At 39.0% G+C, this 10,189-nt stretch overlaps 1 protein-coding gene across 1 annotated transcript in view; it reads right to left on the bottom strand.

The window, feature by feature from the left end:
* LOC103827253 (N-acetylated-alpha-linked acidic dipeptidase 2-like) overlaps positions 1-10,189 on the bottom strand; it is a 39,489-nt gene that overhangs the window by 10,927 nt on the left and 18,373 nt on the right. Inside the window, exons 14-18 of the mRNA XM_009102744.4 lie at positions 7,804-7,895; positions 6,290-6,380; positions 5,368-5,632; positions 2,198-2,279; positions 1,129-1,221 (exon numbers count right to left, since the gene is read on the bottom strand). Coding sequence (XP_009100992.2) covers positions 1,129-1,221; positions 2,198-2,279; positions 5,368-5,632; positions 6,290-6,380; positions 7,804-7,895 — 623 coding nt within the window. The remainder of the gene's footprint in view (positions 1-1,128; positions 1,222-2,197; positions 2,280-5,367; positions 5,633-6,289; positions 6,381-7,803; positions 7,896-10,189) is intronic.

Below are 10,189 nucleotides of genomic sequence, written 5' to 3'. Positions count from 1 at the left end.
AAAAAAAATCTGTGGGTGAATTCTTGAGAAAAGCATGAATTATAGAGAAGAAAAGTGATCATATTGTATCAGGATTGCACAAAATATCAATCTTATTTTTTGGTATAGATTTTTTTTCCTAAATAATGAATAGCTGTAGATCTGCAATTAAATTTATTTTAACTATGAAGTATCAAAGCACATTTACACCATGTGAAAGAGTCCTCCCAAATGAAAAGAAACATTAAAATTACATTAATAAATGCAAGCAAGTAAGAACTAATAATAAAATAAAAAACCCATTCAGCTCCAAATGATACCCAACATCCAACAAGAAAATTTCCAGAAAGAATGGCTTCATTCTTCTCAAAGTGTGAATGACAGTTTATCCCAGGAGGATGGAAGTGTGATTCCAGTTCTGCCTGCCTGAAAGACTTCTGGCATGGCATGAAAGCCATCTATCAGTGACTCAGACATATCCAGTTGTTAGGAAAAGGGGGATACTGAAAGTAAAGTGAGGTACTTACACCCCTGACACTGAAAGCTGGCATCTTGTCAGGTATTCCTAACAAAAGCACTGGGTTTCTAGAAAGGATATAGTAGTTATTGGTTTAAGCTTTTTGGAGCACCTATAGAAGCCAAAACTGGGACAGTTTGGGCTCTGCAGCACAGCTCACAGACCTTTATCCTGTGCTGGAAGGTCCCTCCCTCTCCAAGCTCTCCTTTCTTGGCTTCTCTCTTCAACTGACCCTCATTACACATCTGTTCTCATTTACTCTACCCACTTTTCACTTTTTTTTTTCAATACAGTTCATTCATTCTTCACTCAATCCTCACTTTGCAGATGATCACAAGAGCAAGTTGTAACAGCAGCAGTACTGCACATCTACAAGTAAAAGAGTGTAATGCTGTTATTGTTTAACCACAGTTGATAAAAAGAGCCTAAAGAGAGTAATTTGGCTCCACAAGACTTGTGTAGACAAGGAGTTCTCCTTAAGGGTTATAAACAAAGTCCACTACTCACTGAATTGTTCTTAAAGCAATGTGTTGTATGGTAATTCCTGTGAGACCCATACAGCAATTCAACTGACCAGTCAGCTGCAAAAACAGGGTGCCTTACACAGCAGATCAAGAAACTTTTAGCCTCACCTGTAAAACTTCCTTCCTGGCAAGCCCAGAGGATCAGTGAAAGCTCTTTCTATCAACATCAGCTGGTCGTTCATGATGCGCACTGCAACTGAACTGCAGGAGAGGGAGACGGAGAAATGTCACACAGTGGGGAAAGGTGACTTCCCAGTTTCATTTAAAACACTTTTCTTCTATTTTTTTGACAGAAAAAGAAAAAAGACAAGTGTGGTCTACAGTTTACAAAAAAAGTTTTGCAAGTGGAGATTATGAATCCATGTTATATTAATGAATTGATATTTCTGTGCTAGAAAACAACATTTCACACCATGCAAAATAAAATGGGAAACTTTCTGAGTGTCAGACCCCTGCTTAGTATTAAATGTCACAGGGAAGATGGCAGTTAAGAGAATGGAGAAGAAGACTGAGATTTACACAGGTGAGGATCACTAAATTTTGGTGTCCACCCATAAGCCAAATGTCCATAGTCCTGTTCCAATCCATACAGTAACATAGGAAGGATTGGATTCAGCTGCTTAAACACATCTGGTACCATATGTGGCCTGCAGTCACTGCACTCAGAGGGCACAGGAGTCCTGCAAGAGGCCTTGGGCTGTCAAGCATCATATGGATATCTCAGATATTCTGAAGCATCATTCTCTGTCTTTGAAGTGTGCTGAAAGTAAAAATTCTGGCATCACCTCTAACACTCAAGTGTAGGTGTCTAAATAGAGATCTCAGTCCAACTCTAACTTTCATTGCTACCTGCCTTTCCATGTGTTACAGTAATTTTAATGACAACCTGATACTAGTAATAAGCTCTACAGCTCATACTATCAATCACAGGAAACATTCCTGTATCTGCTTATTCATCTTAAAAAAATACTGCCTGTCTCAGGGTTCAGGGCTCTGTTCTACATTCTTCAGAGAGAATCCCTGTGATCCTTGTGTAGTAGAAGAAATAAAGAACTGCCACTCTGGGTACCTAAGGCAAACCAGAACATAACTATATACATACACACACACAGACACACACACACACACACACATATATATATATATATAAATATATAAATCTGTTTTTCTGACTTACTCTTTCTTGTCAACTTGTTCAAGTCTCCTGTGAAATTCAGCAGCAGCCTTTGAGAAGTTCACCACAGCAGAAAAAAGAGGATCTAGGAATGGAAGAACATGAACAACTTTGAAGTATTCACTAAGCCAAATATACCTTTCAGTTGCCCAGTGGGAGAGGAACTACATTTATATTGCTTCTATAATAGCCTTTATTTTGTCATTTTTACACAATTGATTGGTTTCCCTAGTGCAGACTTTAAAGATCTGCATTACTAGCAAATACCTTTTGCAATGAGACCAGCAGTAAAGCAGAGTGCTTGGAAAAGCTTTCACAACCATACATCTTCCCTCTGCCTTGCAAGCAAAAAACTGGCTGTCATTGCACATTGAGAGCTCTGCAGTTTGCTGCTAAACAAATGCACTGCAGTGTTCAGGTATGAAAAGCCTGACTTCCATCAGAAATACCAGCTGCTCCAGAAGGCTGTGGAAGAACAGCAGGATGTTGCTCGAGGAGAAAGATGTCCCATTCCCAGCACAACAGGAGAGTGTGACAGGTGAGGCACAAAAGGGACAGCTGTTGTGGCACACAGGGACAGACACAGCAGGTTACAGCAGCCAAGTCCTGTACTTGCTGCACGCTGGAGTTGCAGCACAGGAGGTGCCTGTGCCCTGCTTCCCTGTGCAGGAATGGCTGCTGCTTTTCCCAGCCCTGTACATCCAAGACATGTGGAATAACTTAGCAGGCCTTCCTTTTAATGGCAGTAGCAGCTGTGATGTGGGAGGCTCTATTTAATACAGACCTGGGAAAAGTATTGATTTATGCAAGTAATTTTTGTCAAATAAATCACAGGTGGATGTTACGACGCCAAATTCTGATCCCATCAACACTCAACTTAGAAAGAAAGACAGTTTAAAACTTGTAGATTTTGCCCACAAGTTTCAAAAAACTTTGGCTAAACCAGAGTATCCTCTCTTCAACTGTGCAGGAAGACTGGACATACAATGAGATCATCCCTTAAATCCAGTCCTCTGTTGGCAACTATTATCCCTTCACTCTTTATAGATTTATCATCCAATTTCACGTGACAGGCTCTCTGTTCCCAGGACTCCTTTTGAAAGCTGTTCCTCAGACTCATTTGCTCTCCTATTTCTAGCAAGCTTATTTATTCATCACAAGCCTACACTTGCTTCATTTTTGTCCTATTGCTGTTGCTTAGTTGGTGCAATTGGAGGCCCAGACTTTATGTATGCAAGCTGTTTACAGACTGCAGCTCAGAGGGACACATCACCTTGTGAGGGTGAGAATTCACACTTGTCCACAACCCTGTGGCAAGAGCTCTAAGTTTGCCAGGGCAGAGTCCTGCTCTGCTGACATCATGGCCATATCACAGCAACAGATTATATTTCAGAAGCAGTAGGAGGGGATTTAAGAGAAAAAAATAATGTAAGAAACTTTGTGTTCATGTTCACTAGCTCTTCAGTGTTGTGTTGGTGATTTTAGAAAACATCACATTGCTTTTTTCCCCATTTGAAAACAGTATTTCCTGATAGCATATGACTACAAGCACAAATTTTATGAAAAAAAACGTTCCAGCCTTCATTGTTGCAGATGAACAGCTAAAATCTGAATCCAAATGCAAATAAGAACCTTAATCTATTATTTTAAAGGACAATTATATGATTTACTTAGACTTAATACACAATTTTCTGACATTCAGTGTTGACAATAAGCAATTCTATAAAAATGCTGACTGAAATAAACTTTAATTTTCACAGTATTGTAAAACCTACCTATCTTATTTAACGTACTCTGGTGCAATACAATAAATAAAAAATTTGAAATTTTAGCTTCATTCAAGAAATAATTTAAAATTCATCAGGCATCAGAGAAGAGCCATGAAAATAATGATGAGGCTGAAAAACATGCCTTGGTAAAAAAATAGTCAAAATTACGCATGAAGTTATTAAGGAGAGGTCTTGGTGTTATTTGGGTGAAAAAAAAAGGCTAAAAATAGAAAATTGCTTCAAGGATTCTAGGAACGAGAATAGATGCGTTGGTCAGGAGGTAGTTTGTGCAACTTTTAATCTGAAAATAGAAACTCAATGAAAATAAATTATTTGCAGATATTTTGATAGATGTTCTACTGAAAAAAAAAATTAGATTTGATCTTATGAGACATGCTGCAGTGAACACTAGAACATATTGAAGTAACTCTTGGTGTTTTACAGAATCTCAGACCTGATGATCCATCACACAAGATGCTTCCTCTGTCCCTAGAGGCCTTTTTACAAAAAAGGGTGTCTTTTCAAAATAGTCAATAATTTTTCACCTAAACCATCACATGACATTTCAAATGTAATTTTTAATTTCCCCCAAATGTTGGTTCAATTTGAGTTTCTTACAATGTTTCACATACCCCAAACGAGGACTGCATCTCCAAAAGGTGATTGGATCTCTAAATCATGGGTTCATCAGGTAGCAAGTGACTGAAAAATCTCCTTGGTGCAGAAACACAAGGAGTGATCAAGGCAAGAAGGAAAAAATGAAGAAAAAAAGAGGAGACTGAAAATTACTGTGGATCTATCCCAGCCTGGGATCCTGAGCACTGTGCCGCTTTAGACCTGTTTTATGGGCCCCAGAACAACGTGCTCAGGTGCTCAGCAAATGGATGTATTCCTGCAGGAGAGCTGGAAAAGGGCTCCTGTGGCTTAAAAATGGCAGCCAGGCACTGAGGGAGATGGCAGAGCTCCCCAGGGTCAGATGAAGTTTTGGATGAAGAGGAATGGACACCTACGTGCCTTAATTTCAAACAGTTGCCATAAACACTTGACTTGTCTTCTTTTTTAAGCAAGGAAGTGAGGACCAGGCTGAGATACCTCTTTGTCCTATATCTGAGGTCCTTGACTGCCTGTCAGCACTGTAATAAGGCCTGTAATTAATAATTTAATGAAAATTATTATAACCCTTAGTAATTGGCCAGCACTGAACCCACCACACTGTTTTATCAAGACAATAATGTGTTAAACCTGTGTTGTGTTTAGGAAAAAAAAATTAGAAGCTCTTTACTGTGATGGCAAAATTCAAAGAGGAAAGAAAGGAATTAATTTGCAGAGCTATGACAGATGTAACACGTCCCTGCACGATTCTAATTAATGCACATAATGCACAGTCCTGTGTCTGTTACTCACCAAATGATACTTTGTAAAGTTTCAGCTGCTCCTCATGCTTCTTGGCTAATTTATAAATTTTGTTGCTGTATCCTTTTAAGGCTTCTCCATAGTCTCTAGAGTCGAAGGGAATGACCTGGGAATCTGCCAGCTCATAAACCAGTTTTCCTCGTAACTGGGCAATTGTTAGCTGTTTCTTGAAGGTGGGGTCATAAAATTTTTCCACTAGCTCAAATGTCTCATACACAGTGTGATAAACAGGATAATTGCTGAATTTGTCTACTTTCTGGAAAAGAGCAAGCAAATTTGTCAATGCCCTGTATTCTGACTGCAGTTAAAAGATGTATTGATCCCTTTACAACTCTGATGCTTTGTTTGGTTTCCAAATCAAAAAAGCTATCTGCCACAAAACACAGTTTAATATCCTTCATTTGTTTGTGTTTGTATTAAAAAATTAAACCAGTCTGAATCCATGGACTGTTGCACAGGATTAAGTGAGCAGGCTTCTTTCTCTCTACCCACACAGACCTGCCTTCAGTTCTATTGCACAGAGGTTACCCTCTCCGAAGTGAAAACAGTTTGGAGTTTGGATAGCAAAAGTCCTCAATCACAGCCCCTTTTTACCTTGTGTATCTGTTTCTGAACTCAGCTATGGAAGATTTGTATACTAAGGGGACTATTAATAGCATGGTGGAACAAACTGTCCACCTTCAATCAGACTCTATAAATACCTCTCTGTGAACTTGACATCCTATAGATTTACACATCACTGTAACATGTTTTATCCTGCAAACATTTAGGTTTCTTGCTAAATTAATAAACGTCACTGTATACAAACCAGTCAAAGATGCTTTGAAGCTTTTTAATTAATTATGAATAAATGCTTTTAACAGGATGACTGCTCAGCACCATCAAACTTCTTCAAGCAGTCTGTCAGACTTACCCTGTTCTTGGTGTAACGAGCTCTGCCTGATGCAATTCCCAGTCGCTGGAAGTAAGCTTCAAAATCACTGCCTGACCCCAGTTTATTTATTCTGCATGCAGAAAAGACAACATCTTAGCAAGGGCACTTACTGAACAGTGTGGTAGTAATTTATGCAAAATGCAGATTTTTCAGAAATTGAGGTCAGTTCTTCTGAAGGGCACATCAGGGACACTAGCAAGATCAAAGGCTAGATGAATGGCAAGCTTAATTACTTAACTGATTTTATTCCAACACTCTGATTCAGTATCCAATATTGCTAGGACGATCTTTTAATTGTAGCAATCCTAATTATGGCAGTGCTGACATTAAAAACACAAACAATTTATGCACAGGAGCCATAAAATTGTATCAGCCATGTCTCTGCCGTCTTAAAACATCAATCATCTATTTCCAAACTAATACGAATTGGGCAGCAGCATGTGTAAAGACAGATGTGTTTGTGTACTTGGCACATTCCGCAGCCGAATCCAAGAGCGATAAATAATTCCCACTGCGAAAGGCGCGGGCGGCACCCGCGGGCCGCCGCTGCCATCTGATGGGGAGCTGCGGCGTGGCAGGGGTAAGGACCCGGCAGGAGACAGACACAGCCTACGAAGTATTTTCAAATATTTACATTTGAAGTTAAGTTTTAGGTTTATATGTCTGGCCGGGTGAACAAGAAGTGTTTCTCAGCTAAAAAAAAAAAAAAAAAAAATGTTTCCACTATTTCCAGCCGAAGCGCTGAAGTTAGTGTACATTTCTGCAAGGAATGATGTGCATCAACTAAAAAAGATCAAATCTGGCTGCTTTTCCAAAAGGAAGAAATCTCAGTGGGTCTAATGAGTCCAGAAACTCATCTTAGCATAGCCAGAAACATGCAGAAGATTTTTGTCAAATCACAAAAGGGGGCAGCTCTGTTTACCTTATGTCAGTAGCAACACACTGTGAATAAGATTTAGCCTTTCTGAGTCACAGGTGGAAAGAGCATTTTGGAGTTGTAATACCTTCAAATATGGAGTGCTAATACACTCATATATAGATTTGTAATGTAATACATTTACATTCATTGTGTAAACTAGAAGTAATTATCTCAAGTTTTTTAATTACTGCTCTGGGCAGCTTCTTTCAACTGTTTGTTTATCCTAATAATTTTGATTTTATCTTATCTTGTAGGTGACTAAACCATGTTTTGAACACTTTCCCCATACTTTTTTTTTTTTTAATGCTTTTCAATTGCTTTTCTACTAATAAGCAAGTATTTAGAAAGTGTGAGGTTTCATTTCACCACAGGAATAATGTCACCATCTTTAAATTAAAAAAATACTATTTTATTTTGTTTTACTATTAAAAATACTGCTAGAGGGTCACCTTGTGCTAAAAGGTTTTGTATTGCTGCCAAAAATATCACATCTCAAAAAGTTCTAGTGAGTAGCCATGCCGTGATATGGTTAAAATATTGAGGTTAAAAACCCCAAAACATATTAAGAACTTACCTGGGATAGTTATTATTTTCAGATGAGGGATCTTTCTCAAGCCAGCTCTCATAAAGAGATTTATTTTCATAACCCTCATCAGGGCTTAAAATCTGGAGAGGGAAATATGATAATCTCACTGGAAATACCTCTAACTCAATTCATTATCAAAGGAGATCTTTGCAGCTCCCTGCTTCGTTCTTAACTAGCAGTGTTGCTGCATGCAGAAGTGAATATTGACATTTTGTTACACACATTTATGCATTCTCAAACAACGAAAGCATCTCACAGGCACTTGGAACCAACCACAGACAGTAGGAAAGAACAGGTTAAAGGGATGCTACCTGGAGCTCATATGCCACAGGGGGAATGTTCATGTACACACACAACAGCATAGATAATACTGTGGGACTCCTCCAGAAACTGGAGCCTGCTTTCCTTTCAGCAGGCATGGGGAGATGACAACCACAAGCCTGTTTGTCCTGAGGTTTGCCCTGCACTGCAGCAATATTCTCTCCACAAGGCTAAACTTAAAATTTGACTGCTTGTTCTCTAGGAAATGTACAAAAGAATTGTGCTAGAAGGAAAGGTCCAAACCAGTCATATTAGAGCAGTTCCAAGAGGACTCAAGCAAGCCTGGAGAAATATTGTGCAAGACACTGTATGTACAAATGTAGGTCTCACCCTCACCTCAAAAACCCCCAAAAGCTCTGTTACCAGGATGGAAAAGGCAAAACTATGAAAGAGTATAAAATAAGTTGACGAAAGCTCTTAGAGAATCTGTGGCAGAGTAGAAATAAATCAAGACTCCAACCCTGGTCTCTCACTTACACTTAAACAACCTTTAATAGACACAGTCCTTTAAGTATAAGATTGGTTATTGTGTGCAGAGGATTGGGTTTTTTTTTTCCAAAATACAAAGAATAAATGTTCATGGACACTTACATGGTCCCACCATATTGTTGGGACTTAAATTCGACCTTGAAAAACATACAGACTCCAAACTGAACTTGCAAAGAGTTCTGACCTCTGAGATTCTCTCAGCAGCTAGCAGGAAAATAACAACTTTGTGAAATAACTGCTTGGCTGCTGTCATTTTCAGGGTACTCTGGTCAAGTCCTAGGGCTAAAATGAAAACTGCACATTAATAAGAGCAAGCTGAACTCTGACATATGGGAGGAAAAGCACTCTCTGCTCTGGCAAAGATGTTATTCTCACAGTTCTGGTCATGTAAAATCATGGGTCAGCTTTTTCATACAACACTGAGAGCACGGTAAAACATATTTGCCCTGACTTAGATCCAAATTTAGGACCAGCATAAGCTTCCTGCTAACTCAAGAGAAGATGAAGAATTCTCTAAGTATAAATGCAAAAGAAGCAGTGATAACCACAGGAGGATTGGAGCTGAACTGTTGCAGACACCATTTGGTGGTGTCCAAATGTCTAAACCCTGGCAGCAAAGCAGGGCCAAAAAGACAATCAACAGGTCAATGTCTCATCTCTAGCTGGACCACACTTAAATGCAGAACTCCCTGGAAGAAAACACTTCACGTGTACACCACTTCTTTCTGGTGAGAACTGGAAAAACAAGAAGAGCAAAGAGATCTTTGGATGTTGGACACCTTACTATGAACAGAAATAACTTTCCTTTGGACATGCATAATCAGGCTGCCAGGTTTTCCATTTACATCATGCTTCTACTGTTAAAAGCTAAAATAACAGTGAATATGACATTTATTTTTACAAGTCAGTCTCAAGTGCTTTGCCTGTTATTTTAATGGAAATCTTCTACTCAAACACACAATAGCTGAATGGTTGACTTAAGATCAGAGCTAGGTACTATTTTTAGCCCAGAGCACTTTTTTGTAACTTTGTTTATCTTTTACAATGAAATGTCTTCCTGAGTTAGTGGCTTGCTGCTGACAGAAAGTAAATTATTTTATCATGGGCCCTGCAGCACTAAGGACACGAAAATTTTTATAGACAAAAGAGAATGCTCTTCAGTGTGCCAAGAGCCAGAGCTAATATCTGAGCAGCACAGCTTCTTCCCTCTGCAAGGATGAAAGATTAAGATAGAATTGATAGGAAAATAAAATGTAGAAAAGAAAATCATGGGAATAGCACAGATAAACCACCCCAGATCCAAACCATGGCATTTCAGGTGGTAAAAGTGTACTGCGTTTGAAAATAATTTGGGATGAATGCATCTAGCAGGATGGGAAATTGCTACCTGGAGTCAGGGCAGATCTTTACACTGGACCAAGTGACCAGAGTTCCCTTAAGATTAGGGAGTGGAAATAGTTTGAGTTCAGTACATACAAAGGTAGAAAGCCACATTTGGTCAAACAAATCTCACCCTAAAGGCAGCAATTTCTACCCAATGCCTTTACAGGGAGCCTGTGTTGCT

The sequence above is a fragment of the Serinus canaria genome, chromosome 1 (genome assembly GCF_022539315.1).
Source record: "Serinus canaria isolate serCan28SL12 chromosome 1, serCan2020, whole genome shotgun sequence".
Taxonomy (NCBI): Eukaryota; Metazoa; Chordata; class Aves; order Passeriformes; family Fringillidae; genus Serinus; species Serinus canaria.
This window is presented reverse-complemented; position numbering and strand designations above follow the sequence as displayed.